The sequence below is a fragment of the Vigna radiata genome, chromosome 11 (genome assembly GCF_000741045.1).
Source record: "Vigna radiata var. radiata cultivar VC1973A chromosome 11, Vradiata_ver6, whole genome shotgun sequence".
NCBI classification, from domain to species: domain Eukaryota; kingdom Viridiplantae; phylum Streptophyta; class Magnoliopsida; order Fabales; family Fabaceae; genus Vigna; species Vigna radiata.
The window spans coordinates 4,354,733-4,374,745 of record NC_028361.1 but is presented as its reverse complement, the minus strand read 5'-3'; the positions used below and the strand labels follow the sequence as shown (position 1 = coordinate 4,374,745).

The 20,013-nt window shown below is 30.9% G+C and overlaps 1 protein-coding gene across 2 annotated transcripts; it reads right to left on the bottom strand.

The window, feature by feature from the left end:
• Positions 1-9,205: 9,205 nt before the first annotated feature.
• LOC106777756 (AP2-like ethylene-responsive transcription factor TOE3) lies at positions 9,206-12,647 on the bottom strand. 2 transcript variants are annotated; one of them, XM_014665495.2, is made up of 11 exons: positions 12,469-12,647; positions 11,759-12,313; positions 11,639-11,664; positions 11,433-11,463; positions 11,203-11,290; positions 10,914-11,059; positions 10,744-10,788; positions 10,522-10,610; positions 10,235-10,404; positions 9,906-10,118; positions 9,206-9,770 (listed from the first exon to the last, which is right to left on the bottom strand). In XM_014665495.2, exons 2-11 carry the CDS (start codon positions 12,256-12,258, stop codon positions 9,621-9,623), a joined length of 1,458 nt encoding a protein of 485 aa, XP_014520981.1. In that variant the 5' UTR covers positions 12,259-12,313; positions 12,469-12,647; the 3' UTR covers positions 9,206-9,620. The 2 variants fall into 2 exon arrangements, with proteins under 2 accessions (XP_014520981.1, XP_014520982.1); XM_014665496.2 differs by having other exon boundaries at positions 10,241-10,404; positions 12,469-12,646.
• Between the last annotated feature and the right edge of the window lie 7,366 nt (positions 12,648-20,013).

The window sequence follows — 20,013 nt, the reverse complement described above, 5'->3', positions numbered from 1 at the left end:
AATACTAACAATCTTATGGTACGTCTCAAACTAAGATTACATGATGTTTTTTCCTTAACCATTTTAAAGAAGCCATTAGTTATAATACAAATGCTTACACTAGTGAAATCTTCTCATAACTTTACTCTAAGCTTAGATCCTTAAACCTCTATAACAAGTCTACTCCTTTACCATCAAAATAAAAACTTGAATCCTATTTCTACAATAAACATCTAGTATCAAGCCTCACTCCATGGTGATAACACAAATCCAAAACCCAAACCTTTAAAGAACTAGAGTAGCCTACTTCTCATCCTTTCTACTTCATCTCAATCAACCTAAGATTCTAGTTATTTTGTGATCATTGAGCACCTATAATTATCTTCCTAAAATAACACCTCTATTATTGAAAAATATAACTCACCATCCTTTCGTTGCACCCCTCTGATTAGCACATATCCCCACTTCTTGACGAAATACCTTATGTTAAACTCTAAAAGATTATTCGTAACAGATAAGATCAACACAAAAACATTGGTAAACCCTTTCTTCAATATTTTTCAATTTTTTTCATACTTATCTATTTATTAAAAGGATGATCCCTTTGTGTCAGTGACAAGAAAATGACTACCCTTTGAAAAACCTCCCACAAAATCATAGAAACTGACTGGACATTTGAAGTTTCTTACCCTAACAACATACATGTAAACAATAATTTTGACAAACAACAACATATAATTAGTTATATATTTATCTTCCCTCACTTTAAAAGAATTTTAAGTTCTTCAACACAATTTCACGTATCTTCATATAAACCTGATTCTATTCATATATTTGTTTGAATGGATTTAAAGAACACTCTCTATGATTTCTAAAAATAGTTTTTAATCTAAAAATAGGTGAGAAATGAGTGAAAAAATAAAGAGAGAAGTTAATGACCATATGAGAGGTTTATGAGAAATGAGAGGAATTCTCGTTCTTTTGGTTTACTGTGATGCTATAAGAAGTGTATTTTTTTTTTTTAATTTGGGATTCACTTATGTTTTTTTAATTTTTCTCAATTAATTTGTTCTAGTTTATATATTTAAACATTTTCATTATTCTTTTAAATTTCTATTAACCAAAAATAATAAATATTATTCACAATGAGAAAATTTAAAAAAGATTCATTTCAAATTCCTGACATAAAAAAAATCCTTCAGTTTTGTATAACTTTCTAATACTCTACTGATTTATAAATTTAATATTATTTTACGGACTTTCAGGGCATTTTAATAAAAAAATGAACGTTTTAATGTTTAAAATATTTTTTGTTATAGAGGCATATTAATTTTGTTTAATTTAAAAAATAACAGAAAACTGAGTGACTAAATTCAAATAATTCATAGTACGAATAAACAAATAGCATGGTCTCAGTCAGTGAAATGCCTTTTTTTTTTAATGAAGCATTTCCGACGAGGATCTTCATATCAGAGGAAATTAAGAAAAATGAAAAGAAAAATGGATTTACAATAGTAAATAACAAAGACGACGACTTGGTTTATTACACACTAAGCAAGTTGTGTTTTTTTTTTTCACCTAAAGCAATTAGGGATTTAAAAACGGGCTTTAGGGCCAGTTTGGGTCTGGGTTGACTTTTGGGCTTCTTTTTCATTGATAAGGTATTACTTCCCGCACCTCAGCAGATTTCTTTTAGCACTCTATCACTTTTGGAAATTATTTTTCGGGAGTACAATAAACAATTCTGGATTTTTTTTTTTCGAAAGCAATCTTCCCCTAGTATTAAGGAAAAAAGTTTCCTGATTGGTGCATGAGAAGTTTGATGGGTGTAGGAAGCAATAGCCAACATTGTTTGTTTGTTAATTTGGTTTAACAAAATTTTTCTTGCAATTCCATACTTTTGATCTGCACTCTCATGAATATTTTTGCTTAGTCCTTTTTTTTTAATTCTACAATCTGAAAATAAGAATTAATTTAGAGATGACGTAATTTGGAAGTAAAAAATGTTTTTAAATTATAATATCTAAACATAAAAAAGATTTTCAAACTATACAATTTGAAGACAAAAAATGATTTCAAAATGTATAATTCAAAAGTTTTTTATTTTTTTCAAGAAAAATAGTTTTAAACTATACATCCGAAAGAAAAAAAAAAAGATAATCTGTAGATTATATAATTTAAAAGTTTTTTTTTCTCTTAATCTTTTTCACCTTCCAAAAGTCGTTTTCGGCTTTCAAAAAACTGTGTAATCCAAAAGTATTTTTTATTTTCTAATTACACATTTGGTAAGATGAGAAATTTTATAATCATGAAAGGACGAAAAAATGGAAGGTGTTGGAAGAATTTTCTATTTTGTTTCTCGACCTGTGTAATAAAAAATTGAAAATAATTTTTTAACAATAAATTATGTTAAATTATATATTATTATTTTATTGATGTAAAACAGACGAATTACAAATTACCACGTAATCGTGGTTAAAGAAACATTTTCAAAAGAACTGAAAACACGTTCTTGAAAGTTGGAAGAATTAGACATAAAATGACTTAAACTATTTTAGGAGAGTTGGTGAGGCTTAGCTTAGCAAAAAGAATATGGGCGTGAGAACCGACACGAGAATTGAGTAATCGGTAAAAAGTTAGCGTTTGAAGACCAACCTTGTTCCCACAAAAGCAAAAGCAATGCAAAACCAATCGAGAAAAAAGCTCGTGACACATTATAGATTTATTCATTCACCACACAAATATTTTGCTTGTTTTGGAAAAAGTAGGTTTGTATCAGCAACATCAGTACATGACAAGACACCAACCTCTTTCTTTTGGCACTAACAATCGGTTAGAAAACTCAACGAAACTCTTCCAATTCCCATATTAGAAACTCGTAACCATCTCTCATTAGCATAGGCACAAATGGAAAACATGTGCATTCATACAACCTGTTTTTGCTCTTGAAATTAAGCAACCGCAAACAGTGCTGTTCTGTTTTCTGGTCTTTTTCTGCAGGTCAATTTTACTAGCTGGATTCCTTGTTTCGCAACTGTCAAACATCAATCATTGATCACGAACCTCTTCAAATCAGGATATTTCTTTTCCCTCTTCGTCTCGCCACTCCATTTTCCTATTGCCATTATTGGTGAAAGCATTTACGTAATCACCCAGCTCAAACAGAATGCGATCACAAATCATAATCATATAGCCATATGGTAACGTATCAACATTTGACCACTCAAACCTTAACCCTTGTAAAAGGAAAACCAAAAGTGATTGAATTGACCATCCATATTTTACCAAGATAGATTCTCATTTTTCTTACACAAATCTTCACTCATCGATACTTCCAATATTAAAAACCCCCTTCCAACAATAAATTTCCCTCTTCTCATATTCTTCTCCACACACAAAATTATATATATAGTATCATGCAGCTCAAGTTAACTAACTCTATCAACAACTGTAAATTTAGTTTAGTACAAGACCATGATGTATTAACAACTTTCTTTTATAACATTTTCATTATTTTATTGATTCGTATAGTTAAAATAGATCAATCACAAACTATTATAATTGTAAAAAAATTGTAAAAAAAATTGTTAAAAAAATATTTGAAATTTTATATGCCCACTACAAATAACTCAAATATGGAGTCCCACTGTGTATATGTATTACAAACTGTTATATGTTTCAAATTAATCAATTGATTTATCCAAATTATTTTTAAAAAAATATACATTTACACATAATTTTTTTTATATTCATTTAATATATTTTTTTTAAAAAAATATATATTTTTAATACTATTTTATCTTTGTTAAACGTGTCAATGTTAACGTGTGTAACGTTATTCTTACTTTTATTTTTAACTCTTCTTAAACAATAAAATAAGTATAATTTAACTTAATAGTCTTAAAATGTATCAATTAATCCATCAGATATATTATAATTCAGATATCAACTTTCATCATTCAAAAGTTTACCGGAACCAATTTAATTCACATGGAAACACTAGAAATCTAAACACTTTAAACAACATCATTATAAAATATTAGCTTTCCTTTTATATGAATTATGAGCTACTAACACATAGAATTTTATTGTTTTTAGAAACCTTTACTCACATAAAATATAATATTTACAGATAAAAACTCATATAAATATTTTAATTATACTCTAATAATCTTAATCGAATAATAATTAATTTTCAACCCTTAAATTTCACCTACAAACCCAACAAATCTTACATGCAACAAATATCACTAAAAAAATTTAAAAAATAAAATATGAACTAACTCTACTTAAGTAAATGATAGAGTAATTTAAAAAAAATAATTATTATAAAAGCTTTTAGATTAATTACGATTTTCATAAAATAAAACTTAACTAGTAGAAAATTTATTTATAGTTTAACTTTTTATAATAAAAGTTTAAATATTCTTTATAAAACTATTTACTTTTAAACTATTTTTTAAATCTTTGGATAATGTAACAATAAACTTCCGTTAATTTTTTTAGTAAATATCATAGTCTTGACTAAGATTAAATCATAACGAACTCAACATATATTTTAATAAACTATTTTTTATACTTTAAAGTAGGTTGTACCTTTTTTTTGGACATTGAAAGTTTTATTTTCTTAAGATGAATTAATATTATTTTTTAGCTAACATTTTTAATATTTAATTTCAATATCAAAAGCGTGGATTTTTTCTTGACAAATACAATTTTTTAAATTATATAAATATATATATATTATTTTCTATTGAAGACGTTCATAGTTGTCTCAATTAACATCAAAATGCAAGTGAAATTCTTTTTATTATTTACATGGCATTGTTTTTTCCCAAGGTAAATAAGAGTTTTTTTACTACCAACACTTTATATTAAATTAGAAGATTTGAATATAAAATTCAATTGATGTCTAATTTTTTTTTAATTAAGCTCTAATGATATTTCATATGTTGCTGTTTCGTGAATAAAAAAATGAGTTAGTGATAAAATTAAAAAAAAAAATTGTGAGATACATCGTAGATTTTGACTTAAAAAAAAATATGAACGATATTATAGATTCAATTCTAATACCAAATAACCAATATTTATCGATAAAAAAAATATTATTATTTTGTAACCAAATTTTTAGCACGATTGTCTTTAAGAAAGAAGTAGAAGCAAGAACTTCATATGTATGCAAGGCTAAAATATAATAAAAAAATTCTAAATAATATAATTTATTAATTTCAAATATATATTTAATATTTATAATTTTTGATTTATTTATTTTAATGTGGTTAATTTTTAAAAACGTATGAGTCCTGGACCAGATTTTTATTTAACAAAATATCAGAATTTTCTTAATAATAAAAAAATTAACAATGTTTAATTCTATTAAAATGTTTTGTTGTTAATTATAACAAAACTTTAATATAGTACATAAATAAATTCATATTCCATCATCTTATTTACACTTAATCAAAAACACATAAACAGTAGAATCAATTAATGATGTAATATTTCACTTGCTAACCAAAACAATGATGTTGTATGTTAATTTATAAATTAATTATAATTTTTTATTTACAATAAAAATTATTTTGTATATTAATAATTTTAGTTTATAAATTGATATTTAAATTAATTATTTTAAGTCTCTAAAATTGATTATTATTTAAATATATTTTTAGTAATATAGTATAAAAAATATTTGTTTCTGCCTTAACTTTTAAAATGTCATCCCTTCATGTTTTTTTTTTCACACCTCAACTTCTTCTTGCTTTGAAAATTCATGATTCCCCTTTTCTCATTCAATGATCATTGAATGACAATTAAATTTGAATGTGGGACCATACAACCCTATTTTGACTTAAGAAAAAAAAAGAACTGTTTTGGTATGTAACCCCACGTAGTTCCACCCTCAAGCGTGCTTCACTGTAAAGTTAATATTTTCTATAAATATTTAAAATATAAATTATATCTCACTGGATAGTAATTAAAATTATAATAATAAATTATTACTATATTACGAATGGAAAATTTATATTTATATATCAATTTAAAAACAATATTATAATATTTTTATTTCATTTTTTAAAAGCATTATGTATGGAAATGAGATTTCACCAGAAAGTTTCACTCCAAAATGACCACGACCATTTTCATATGTGGTCCTTGAAGCATCTTTGTTCACCACAACAATCTTTCTGACACAACCCAATGGGTTGGTTTCCATAATCACTGTCCATGTTCAAATCCTTAATTCCTAAAATTTTTAACAAATGCAACCTAGATGAACCACAAACACGTATTGACATATGATATACCAAATTAGTCAAAGAAAACTAATCTTAGTTCTTATTTCAATTTTTAATTCCTCCATTATTTTCAAACAAATAAGACAATATGTAGCCATTAACGGTTGCTTTTATCTTCTTTTCTTTGATATATTTCACGGATTACTTTTCATTTTCAATCACTGTGAACCACAATTTTGTTTCTAAAATCTTATTTTATATTTTTATTTTGTTTATCCTCGAAATTTCATCTTCTTATCTTGTTTTGATGTTTCAAATTTATTCTAAATTGTTTCTCAAGCACCTTGTGACGGGTAACAATTCTTAATTTTTCAGTTCATATAATCAATATCATGATTCAAATTAGTCGTTTAAACCATATATTTGCTTAAAGATGGAAATGTAAAGTTGTTTATTATTTCAAAAAAATATTGTTTCTATTGGAATGAGACGAGGATGACGTTTGTGTGAAGTTTTTATGCCTACTGTACACTCCACTCCTTGCTCGTGTAACCGATCAGTTTGGAGACATTTAAGTCAGAATCTTTTTTTATATGTCTATAATAATTCAATTGTGAATAAAAGTGAATTTATCTTGAAATTAATCCTCTATTTATAGAGTTTATAGTGATCTAACCAATTAATTTATCTCTTAATGATCATTAATGCAAACCTTAACCATCCGTAATTGATTATTATTATATTAATTACGATTTAACTACGCTTAACTATTATCGGAACTGAATGACTACGAAACTCTTTCCTACATATCCACTGTTCAGTTTTTTCAAATCGATATACCCTCACACCCAATCCACTAACTATATACCCATAGTAACAAATATCATTACAAAGAATTTCATGGTGAATAATTGTACATATAATATGATATAGCAAATTTAATATATTACACAGTTAACATGATGTATATCTATAATAAAACAATTATAGTTCATTAAATTACAATGTTAATATCAAACCATGACCAGTTATGGATTCAATTTATCTCAGATGTTGAATTTTTAATATAATGAAATATATATATATATATATATATATATATATATATATATATATATATATATATATATATATATATATATATATAGTTTAAGATTAAACATTGATATAAAATTTGGTTTGATATTAGTTTGTAAAGTGTAATAAGAGAAAGTGATGGAGTTGCATGCACATGGGTGAACTGAAAATTAGGATGTAAATCTGCGGTAAAGGGTAGTAGGTAGAAAAATGCAAAAGGATGGCAGATAAGGAAAGTATAGATAAGCAAGCGTTATAGAGAGAAAAGACAGAGAGATAGAGAAGAGTGCAGAAGGTGTAATTAAAATGAGAGTGAGAGAAAAGTCCCACAGATAAGGAAAAGAAAAGAGTAGTTTGTCTGAGTGAACGCTGATAGCGATCTAACAATTTAGGGCACAACGTGAACGATAGGACAAATGCTTCTTCTTCACTCCCATTCACCATCACCCTTCCGTATATAACTCTATATGCCTACATTTATTATCATTCAATCAAACACAAACTCAAACGCATCCTCTACACTGCTCACTTTCTATGTCACGTGGATCCGATGCAAAGTAAAAGAATACAGATCCAGCTTTAACCTACTCAACAGTGAATAACATAGTCCCACTCTGCCTTCGTTTCCTATGACTTTTTGGACCACTCTTCCTCTCATTGCTGTCATCAAATATTACTATTTCATAAGCTTACTTAATGTCATCATCTACTGCCTTCTTTTCCTAGCTCAGATACACAAATATCATTGGAAAAAGGCTACCTTCTTCATCCTCGTTTTACGTTCTTGCTTTTTTTCTAATATTTTACCAGTAATCAGTGAAAGTGAGAAACCCAACACCATATAAAACTTCTTCAACATGTTCTACACCAAAAAATAAAAATAAAATATGTATGCATGAATTTGGGCCCACTTTTCCTAAAATATCTAGGATGACGGGCGTGATGACGCAAGAGCGCACGACCAGCACAACATCAAAAAACAAACGGGTTGGAAGGATGATTATTCTAACATTATTCTATTATTCCAACCAACCAGAAACCAAAGTTTTGGATCTGGTTCGTAGAAAAATGAAATCTGTTTTGCTGCATACTATATTCTACTATAAAAATATTTTATAGAAAATCCATCCACTAAGGGAAATTATTTAAGCAACACAAATGTAAGATCTGAACGACAGACAGGCTTGGCATCATGCTAATATCGAGTCTCTGGTTCATTAACCATTCAGATGCTGTTCCCTCTCATACTCACAACAAGTCTATAATCATTGAACCTAACTTTCTACACAAACCAATTACTCCTCTGCTCTGTTCCCATAAAGTTACATCCCATAAATAAATGGCCCCAGTTAATTAACATGGCTCTTAGTACGTAGCACTCATCAATTTTTCTTTCTCGTAAAAGTTAAAACTGACAGAGGCCTTAAACCCCCAAGCAAGCCAACCCCTTCTCCATTTATACCCTTTTGGTAGCTTCCTCATCTCTCCCTCTCTCCCAATGCATCATTGTCCTTTCCAAGCTTTAAACGAACAATGATAGGTCCTTCTCGTCATAATAGCCTTTGTCTGACTGATTTTGGCCAAGAGAACTGACTCAAAGGACACCATTGATGGAGACCATTCATATCCATCCGGTGATTTTTCCAAGACACCAAATAACCCGCTCTCTTATAGCATAGGAGTAAAAAATATTGATTACTATTTTCCCTGCTTTCGAGCTATAGGCTAATAACAAACTAAAATCTGTCTCGGTGTTTCATGTCAAGCTAAACAAAACCTGCACTACCTTATTAAGGAACCCACAAGCTAGCATCTTTCCTTTGCAAAGTTTTCAAGGCCAATATACCGATCCGATCAGAAATAAGGAACAAATTGACAACCATGTTTGTGTGTTGGATATTCATCCCAAATTAAGAAATGAATATGTGCTGTCATAAATACTATAGCGCAGAAATGCAATCATAGAGCTATAGAAGATCAGAAAATTTTAGTCAGCGCGCAGAATATCTAATTCAAGATTTCGTCTGCTGGTTAGCTTGACTGACCTATTGTACAAGAACCAGCGAGTTCACAATTTGGCTTTCCCTTTTTTTTCATCCCTTCTTTCACCCCAATGGTAAAGTTACAGTTATGTATGGGCTTCCTAAAGGAGGGGATGTTGGAAATGACATGAACAATAATCTAAACTGCATCCATCCACTTGTACATGCTCAGAAAACAAAACAACGGGAGATTGATTTTCAATGTAAAATGGCAAGGTATAAATAATCTTGAAGGGTCATGAAGGTCTCTTGAAAGAGTGGAACCCATTTTTCTGCTACCAACTTAGGAGGGTCTAATCTGAGGTGGGAATCCTGATGATGCTGCAGCAGTTGCTAACAAATGTGGATGCCCGGCTTGCCATTGCTGTTGATCAGACATTGATAACGAAAGATCGCTTCCAATACGGCCTCCGTTGCTGCTGCTGCTGGGAACCTGCATGTTTCGAGGAAAAAAATTAAACTCAGTTGGATGTTATAATAAATAGGCGCTTACCCAAGACCATCTTCTGTCATTAAAATTGAACGCATGACCCAAAAGCAGGATAATAATTGTTGAAGGGGTACCCACATGAAAATTTGGTGGGTGAAGACGTGCAAAACTGTGAGACAGTTGTGGCTCAGCTGGTGACCTATACGGACCATATCTATGCATTTCTTTAGTCGTTGGAGATTGAAGGTGAGTTTGGTTTAGCAGTCTCAAGGTTTCACTCTCCCCGAGCCAATCTCTTGCATAGGCTTCCATGTTGTTCCTATCACATGGTTTTGGTAGTATATTTACAAGCTGAATCAAATACACAACGAAGAGTGAAAAGGGGTGATTAAGATACAACTCAACGGGAAATTAATCGAACATAAGAGTGAACCAACCAGTAAATAACGAATTTTATGAAATATTACATGAACCTTAGGCTTTGTTCCTCCATTCCGCCAATTAGATGCAGGAGGCAGGTGCTGATCGGACGCAGAATTTGGGAAGTGATTCCCCGATATTTGACCATTGCCACGTCTAGAGCTCAAATTGCCCAAACTCAAATCAAGATTGTGATCAGCAGCTACACCTGAGGAATCTGCCACCCAATATTCCATTTAACTAAAGAGAATTGAAGATAAGAATAATAAAATACATAAACTTCGAGCAGAAACATTAGTGAGTTACATAAATCCGCAGATCATTCCTTGATTACCCGAATTAAGTTCATTATCATATATGCTGGGATCAAAATTGGTGACGGCCTCTTTGCCGTTGCATTTAATTGCCGCTTTGTCATATGCCCTATTTACAAAATGTGCAAAAAAAATTCAAAACCCTAGCATGCGTCGATGTACTTGGCAACTTTCTACAAGGTAGGGCAATCATGGAATTGGGAGGGAGAAACATCAAATTGACATGTAAACAAAATAGGTACCTTGCAGCTTCAATCTCGGTGTCAAACAGACCCAGATAAACGTACCTGGCGAATCAAATCAATTGAAATCAAATTTTGTCACGGCATGAATAAGCCATACACAAGAATGACATGATGTACAAAATAATATGTTTTAGAATTATAGAATATAATACAAGATAAGGTCCTACTTTTTTCCCAAAAATTGGCCCATTCGAGCCTCCCATCTTCCACACTTGTGTAAAGTTACACCTCTATATTTGGAGCTTCCTCTCGGAAATCCAGTGCTTTGTCGGCGAAGTACGTGCACAAACTCTTCCTTGGTTAAATTGTTCATCTATCATTACATAACATTAATTAGCCAACTCACCACAACAAAACAGACAAAATAGTACTATAAAGAGGTGTAGGAGATAAGGAGTCCCGCTACTGTTCGAGATAAGATAAATAACTTTCCACAGAATCTCTTCCACGACCCACCTGCTTCAAGTCTTCTTCGTAGTCTTCTATGTTGAAGTTGATATCTGCCTCCACTCCCCGGAACTTAATGGCCGCTCTATCATAAGCACTGGTACAAATACATAAATAAAAGCTTCTTTTTTTAATTTCAACCTTGTATAAATTTTTAATCCTGGGATTGAATTCCTGGTATAGAAATGTTATGTTAAAAGCTGGATAAACAATTAGGTAAAGAAAGAGCAAGTGCTCACCGAGCAGCTGCATGTGCTGTGTCAAATCCACCTACACAATTTTACCCAGACAAAACCATCTCGTCAGTCATCCCTTAAAATTTCCCCCACAATACACTCTTGTCTGCCTCCCAATTCGTATCCACAACAAAACCTTATTAAAAAAAAAAAGAAAAACAAATATGCATAAATTGTACATCAAAAACTACCACACGGGCTATACTCACCCAAATACACTTGCTTTCCACAATCCCTGCACCATCAAGGACAACCACAATCAAAGGAATCAATATCACACAATTGAGAAACTGTTAGAAATTCTTTGAATAAATTCACGCAGCACCAACCATATATGAGACTCCCATCTACCAGTTCTTCTGTAAAAGGTAACTCCTCGATACTGTGAGCTCCGTGACCGTGGTCCTCGCCGACTTTTCTTTATAGGCTCCGACGTTTTCACTGATTTTCCGGGGCCAAGAGTTTCCGATTGCCGGAATTTTACACCTACCCAGTGAGCTTGAGGGAAGGAGCTTCCGCCGCCCACGGCGACTGCTTCAGATACAGGAAGGTCAGAATCCTCCACCGAAAAAAACTGCTGGGTGACGGGTGGGTGGTCACTGTCATTGTGTGTAACTGAAAAGCCGAATATTTTACTACTTTTTCTCTCCAAGGTTCTGCTTCCACCCCTGTCACTGTCTTCTTCTTCCAATCCATCTTCGAGGACCACAGCTGAGGAGCTTGAATTTGAAACATATCCCACTCTCCTGCCTTTATCATCATCCAACGAAGAGCAACCTTCAGATTCATAGTCCTTCCTCTGATCGGGAGAGTCATTCAGATCCCACATTCTTGAGGTCTCCTTTGAACTGTGTCTGTGTTGCTCTTCTTAGACAGACATATAGCTAGGCAGAGAAAAAAGAAAAGGTAAAAAAAAAAAGGAAAAAAAAAAGACCGAGTAACCAACCAACCCAGAGTGTGCTTTGGTGTTGGTTTCGTGTAGAGAATAAAATAATGGAGATAAAGAATAAGGGTATGGGAGAAGGAAGAAAAATCAAACCTAGGACGACTGTGAGAGAGAAAGAGGTAGGTGTTGGAAAAAAGGCAATAAAGAAGGTGGCGTTCAAAGATCTTTGTATTCCCCGAACTGCCCAATACAGCATAGACGAGGCCAGTTTCAGCAAGCTTAGCCGAAAGCTTTCCACACTCTCTTCTCCTCTCTCTCTCTCTTTTATATTACTAAAAACCACAATCTATTTTTTTCATTAAAAAAACCAGTGTACTGTTACCTATGTCTGCTTTGACGGGATTAATGAAATGCAAGTGGTGAAAACCAAAAAAAATATCTCTTTTATTAAAAACTTACTTTCCCACGTTAACAAAATCGAAAAGGAATCTATGTGTGTGGTGGAAATTACATAGGCAGTAATGGAAATAGACAGCGGGAGGAGAAGTGGAAAAAAGAGATAATTACTGAGAAATAGGTTTTGTTAGGTTGTAATTGTTAATGATGAGGTTAGGAGGGAGAAGGTCCATGGCTCCGCATTTTTATCTTTTTAGGATTATGACTAAGTTTTAGCATGTGGGAAGACACAGAGGATCAAAAGAGGAAAGTAAATAGAGGTTTGAGGGAGGGTATTTTGGGAAAGAAGGTAGAATATTATGGTCATGTATGTGAGTTTTGTGAGCAGGGTAAAAGAGAGAGAGAGAGTTTGGCATAAGAAAAGTGAAATGAGAATAATAGAAGTAAGAAGAAAGTGTTTCCAGAAAAGTCCGATCCAAGAATACGGGAAGAGGGCCACCTTTGCCTCTTTGGTTCACCAAGGATCCAATACTCTTACAAAGTTCATCACCATTTTCTTCTTTACGCGCTTCTTCCTTCGCGTCTTCTCTCAACCTTCACTAATATATATTCTTCTGTTTGTTTTTCATCTAAAAAAATATCATAAAATTAGGTTAAGTTAGTGAATATGATGATAATTATTTATTTTTATCACAAAAAGAAAAATAGGATTTGTGCCACTGTAAGGAGTATGTTTGTCTTGAAACACTTGCAAAGATGAAAGTTTTAATAATTTATATGAAGTTTTGGTTAGTGTCACTATATTAAAAAAAACTAATAACCAATAAAAATAACCTCAAGGTTTTTTAAATAAGTTATATTTTGGATAAAAAACTAACAGAAGTATAAACTAGAGTCTTAATATTAATCAATTATATCAATTCATAGACTAAATTAACAAACATTGAAATTTAAAATTTGTGTATGGAATTTTAATTACTATTCAGGACAGAAGAATAATTAAAATAACTAGTTAAGACTTTTTATTTAGTATTAAAATTAAGCGTGGTTAGAAGGAAACTATATATTGGGAATAGGGGAGAACAGAAAAGAAAAGAAGGAAGCTATATATATATTGGGAATAGAGGAGAACAGAAAAGAAAAAATCACAAGCGTGCATCTTAGCACAGGTTAGTGAGCGTGGGTTTACGAATGTCTGACATTCTCAACCGTATAGATTGATAGGCCAATTTGAGGTTCAAAATAATATTTTTTCATAAATACTTATAAAAAATAATCATTTAAAATTATATAATGTTTTCTTAGGTTTATTCAATATAAATTTCAGATATTTGGATAATCACTTTCATCGTATTCAACCTAGTATAACTGATGAAATGAATGGATCGTATTATTTTAGTTTTCTGTCACTTATTTAACAGTATTATTTAAGATTATAAAAAATTTAGGATTGGAATAATAGTTGACTGTATGATTAATAGTAATGAAACCGTTGTTCTGTTTTTTTTTTTTTTTTTGTGGTAGATAGTGATAACAGAGATTTCATTAATTAAAACAAATGAACAAGTGGAGAAAGAGAAGGCCACGTGTCATGATCGCAGTGGAGAGAAATTCCCAACAAGTGCAACCTCAAAAAATTGGGAACGTGCTTATCCATCCAAAAACCAAAGTGTTGTGTTCTGTGTTCTCTTTCTTCGAATCTGTATCTGTGATCTATCTCAGCGGAGGAGTCGAATCCAACAACATAACGAGTGGAGGGCAAAATTTCAAAAAGCTAAACATTCCCATAATGGAAGTGGGACGAGGCTAAGGTTGAAGACCTTGTTTTCCCCAAGTGGAAACAGTGCCAACCAAGTGGGCCTCCCTCTTTTGTTTTTTCTCACTCCTTTTTCCTTCAATTATTCAAGCCCAGGCCCACTAACTTAATTATCCTTAACCATTCCACCTATGTATCCCACCTAACTTCTGTTCCTCCATTTCAAAAATCACATACAATCTTCTCTAACTTTCTTTCACTCTTTTCCATCATATTTACTTTTTCAAATACCTTTATATGCTTTCATCTTATACCATACCAAATATATAAAAATTAAGACTCAGAAACTCACCATTTTTTATCTTCTCTAAATACATTTTTATATATAAATTAACGTACAATATCTATCCAAATTACATTCCTTTACATAGTTCGTCCAATTAATCAAATATCCTCATCTTCAAACGATCTTACTTTTCTAAGGTTGAACAAATCATTTATCAAATTATAACCTCATTCCCTCTTTTTCAACTTCCAACCAAATTAAATTCACAATTCAAAATTTCTATCCTCTTTTAAATTTCATACGTGCTTGGTTTAACTTTTCAATTTTCCAATCCCGAAGTTAAGCAAACGTTACAAACCATATATAAGTAATGATTTAAGACTTTTAAAATCGCATTCATTGCAACGATTAGTTAAACCTAAACGACTGAAGAAAGGTTCAAGAGTCACAAGGAAAAAATCTAGCCTCTATTTCGTTCCCGAAAATAGTAACCTGAGCTATAAGTAGGGGAAACTGTATCATAATTCTTTGCATTCGGGTGAAACTAAGTATTAATGCATTTGGAACAATACATATTTCACTGTTTTAAGGAATCGGTGAACAAAAAGAGAAAAACGCGTTGTCTGTGGCAGCATATATCCTAGAAAAATCACTAGTTTTTGTTTTGGTGAAGAAAGCGCAAAAGGAACATGTTCCAATTGAAACGTGTTCTTGTTGTTTCCGTGACATTAGCGAGTGGGAATATTTAGCTTTGTGTGTGGTATGGTTAATGGGTCACGTGCAGTTCCCATATATAGGAATATTAACTTTGCAACCACTATGTAATTCGACAATTTTAGAAAGGCAACCAACCTACCAGGGAATCCTATGAAATCATAATTATCCGCTTTTGCCATGTCTTTGCTACTATGTCTGCCTTCTTACTTTTCCCAATTCAAAAATTTAGGATTTCATGATTCATGAGACCACCATCACAACTTGCAAAATCTTTTTCACATTCCTTCCAACAATAGATAAATAGAGAAGAATGAAGAAAAATATGTTATTGTACTGTATGTATCAATCGATTGACGCTCATCGGTCACTCAACTACATAATAATAATTTAGTTTTAAGAACAAATCGTAACTGGATTAATTGAATAATTGAAGACAACAATTATTATAGGAAATTATGGACCTTGTATGGATGATTAAATTTTTCGTAACAATGGTATCAGAGCATGACAACGAACTCGATGTTTCGAATTCGAACCTTGGGGGAACCTACTCCTACTATTGGGGAAGTCCCGAATTTTTTAAGCCGTTAAGTGTCGGCTTCTTAAGGAAGGGCATTTGTTAAAGGAAATTTTGGATCTTGTATGAACGGGTTAACCTTTTCGTAGACAACAACTTTAATCGATTGGTCCAAAAAACTAACATTTTGATTAGTAAAGTAAAAAACATGGGGTGTTGCTCCCTCTACCACCACTCCTTCCTTCCTCCACCACTCCATTCCTATTTTATCCTTAATAAAAAAAATTCTTTTAGGGTTAATATTTTTTTAATTTTTACCCACTCCAATCTATTACATGAATTTATGCAATGGCAAACACACAGGATGTTCTTCCTCTTTAACGAATGTAATAAACCCTAAAATAAACATGAAAACGTTAAATGGATATAAGCATTTGTAAACAATGGATGTCAACATCCGTTCTAAGGTTAAACGGATGTCAGACTTAATCATATGTTAATTCTCAGTAAAGCCATGATAGTATTAGTCTGTGTCTACTAAGAGGAAAATTGTGAAACAGTATGTTGCTTTCAACACCGCGATTGCTTTGCTTTCGCTTGAATGTACTGGTTGAAAATGTAGAAATGGTGAAAGAAGTTGCCTTCGCATTGCCTGAAATCAATCGAAATACATGATTTGGTGCTCCGTTTCCTTGAAAGCAAAAAAAGGGTTCCTTTTGCAGTTGCAAACATGTTTTGTATCAATGGGAGCCATAGGGGAAATGTACTCTAATCTGTTGCGAAGATATGCACGGGACTCAGATTTGCTCCATGGAAGAGCAATTCACGCAAAATCAATCAAAGGGTCTATTCCTTCAACCCATTTTCTTCAAAACCATTTTCTTAACATGTATGTCAAAATCGAAGACCTTTCTTCGACCTTAAAATGTTTGACGAAATGTCCAGCAAGAATGTAGTGTCTTGGTCCGCTGTCATGCCTGGTTGTGTCCAAAATGGCTGCGCTTGGGAGGCTTTTTCTTTGTTTACCCATATCCACCAGGAGGGAGTTACAAAATCGAATGAATTCACATTTGTTAGTGCTTTCCACTCGTGTTCTTTAATTAAAGTTTAGAATTACGGGACTCTGCCTCACCAAATTTATTCCTTAGTTGTGCGGTCAAGATTTATGTCTAATATCTTCTTACTCGATGCCTTTTTGGCAGCCCTAATCAGACATGGTAAGTTGGCGGAAGCCATTGAGGTTTTTGAGACAATCCCAGACAAAGATACCGTGTCTTGGAATACCATGATGGGGGTTACTCGCAGTTTTCTCTTGGCCAGATTCCCAAATTTTGGTGTTCTATGAATCGTGAGGGTATTAGAAAAAGTAAATTATGTGAAGTGGTGTAAATAAACATGTTAAAGTAAATAAACAGGTTTAAAAGTAAAAAAGATTACTTTTTGTAATTAAAATTTTTTTGAAAAGAGTTGGGAAGATGGAGGGAGCAACGCCCAAAAACATGCTAATTAGATTATATTGGGTTGTAATTGAATCATCACAAAGTCTATTTAGAAATCTATAAATAAAGAGATAAAATGGAGAGGTAGGTGAATTGACAAGACCTATGAAAAAGAAAGACGAAGTTAAAAAAGAAGATAAGATTAAATTGTGAAAGTGTGATTCTTCATCCTGTATACCGAAATGAATATGTTTCAGAATGCATGATCAAAATCAACATAATATAAGTGATTAGGATTCAAAAATTATATTGAAATTCAAATCTTTTTATAACCTCTTATCTAAACTAATTAGAGAATACCTCTAATATATCAACTTAAAATTTGGTAATTCAAATATTAATAATATAAATACGTATTAATTACTTTTAATTTATATTTATAAATTTTAAACTGAATTATTAACATTGATTTAATTATAACTCAATTATAAATAATCACATTATTCTTTAGTTTGTTAATATCAAGGTTAATTATGTTGAACGTTAATCAATCAGTTTGATTCCTTGACTATTGTTCTAATAGTAATTTGTTTAGAATAACGTAGGATTTGTGAATCATCACCGTCATCTGGTAAATGATTTACACTTTTTTTTTTATATTTTTAAAATAATAGTTGTTATCAATATTTAAGTAGATTTAATTCCTACAATTAAATCATTAAAACGACATGCTCAGAATTCGGTAGAAGATATGTACACGTATTAACATATACACGTCACATTTATTATATACATACATGATAAATGTTTTTAGGTTTAATAGCCAATTTAGTCCTTACTTTTGTTGAAAAATCTCAATTTAGTCCCTCGTTATAAAAGTGTTTTAAATTAGTCATAACTTTTAAAATAGTGGGTCAAATTGGTCCCTTCGATTAAATATAAGTTAGCGAAATTAATAGATGATGATGTGACACAACTTATAGCTAACGAGGGACCAATCTAATACATCAGCTTTAAGTTGTGTCACGTCATCATCCATTAATTTCGTTAACTTATATTTAACTAAAGGAACCAATCTGACCCACTATTTTAAAAGTTAGAACTAATGTAAAACACTTTTATAACGAGAGACTAAATTGAGATTTTTCAACCAAAGTGGGGACTAAAATGACTATTAAACTATGTTTTTATAAGTATCTTTCTTAACTTTAATAAGTCGAAGTTGGTTGGGTCAGTTTTGCAGGGATGCAACTAAAGAGGTATAAATTCTTAGTTACAGTAAACAGATATAATTATGTCATCGGGATTTTGGGCAAAAGAATCTTATCATTCATTAATCAACTTTGAATTTCCTCATCTTAATTTGATTGAACTTACATTTTGTTCTGCTTGGTTTAAATATGTGGCTATAAATTCAAACGTGGAGATTAGGAAAACCTTTTGCACTAAATTAAGAGAAAAACTTTCTATACATTCAGTTGGCTAGTTTCAATGGTTCTCAATAGTTAAGGTTTTTTCTTCTTTATTTTGACTTTAAGTTTTCATGACCACATGTATAATTATCTGACGTCGAGATATATATATCTTGAAAATAAAATTAAATATTAATGAACAATTCGATAACAGATGAAATAATATGTCTAATAAACAATAACTATTACTAGAATATACTTTAAAGATGACTTTGATATTATATTAAAAAATAGATTTAAAGTTTAATTCAACTCTATAAAATCAGTTTTTAAAGTAAAGTGAGGTTTGTATCTATTTATATATTATAAATTGATACTATTTCTAATCGATGCAAAACTTCCATCATGTAATATTTAATAAAAATATTGTTTAATAGTATTTATCACAAATCACTGATGGAATGAATTTTTAGTGTCAAAAATTTATACAGTGATTAAGATAACCATTGATAATAACAACAATTAAATTTTAGTAATCAAATCGGTGGTTTATATATATGAAAATCAAAATAACTTTTTTACAACCTAAGTAATGACGAAAAAAATATCTTAGTAACACATTTTTAAATCAGTTGCTAAAAGAAAGTGTTCATTTTCTGCCATTTAATTAAGTATTGACATAAAGACATAAAATGGGTTGGCCGATATTTCAATTTTTTATTAACGATTGATCGAAATGGTGACAATAAATTTCTAAAAATATTAATTTGTGTAGTAAAGGAACGTTATTAATTAAATTTTCTATACTAATTTGATGAGTATATAAATTGAGATTAAAGTTTTGTTTTCAAATTCTATAGTGCTAAAATATTTTTTTTAAATATTTTAATTTTGTGTAATTCGAAAATTAGTATTATATTTCGTATTTTATTATTAAAAAAAATGACTTTTAGATTATATAATTTTGAAGTATATGTTCTGTCATCTTTTACATAAAGAAAATTTTCGAATGTGTAATTTAAAATATAAGATTGACTTCCAGATTATATTATTAAAAAGTTCAAATCGACTTCCAAAGTTATGTTCTGCATTGGTAATTTGATATACTTTTTCTAAGTTTTGAATTACATAATCCCATAGGTTTCCCATATTAAAAAAAAAAAAAATCGAAAATG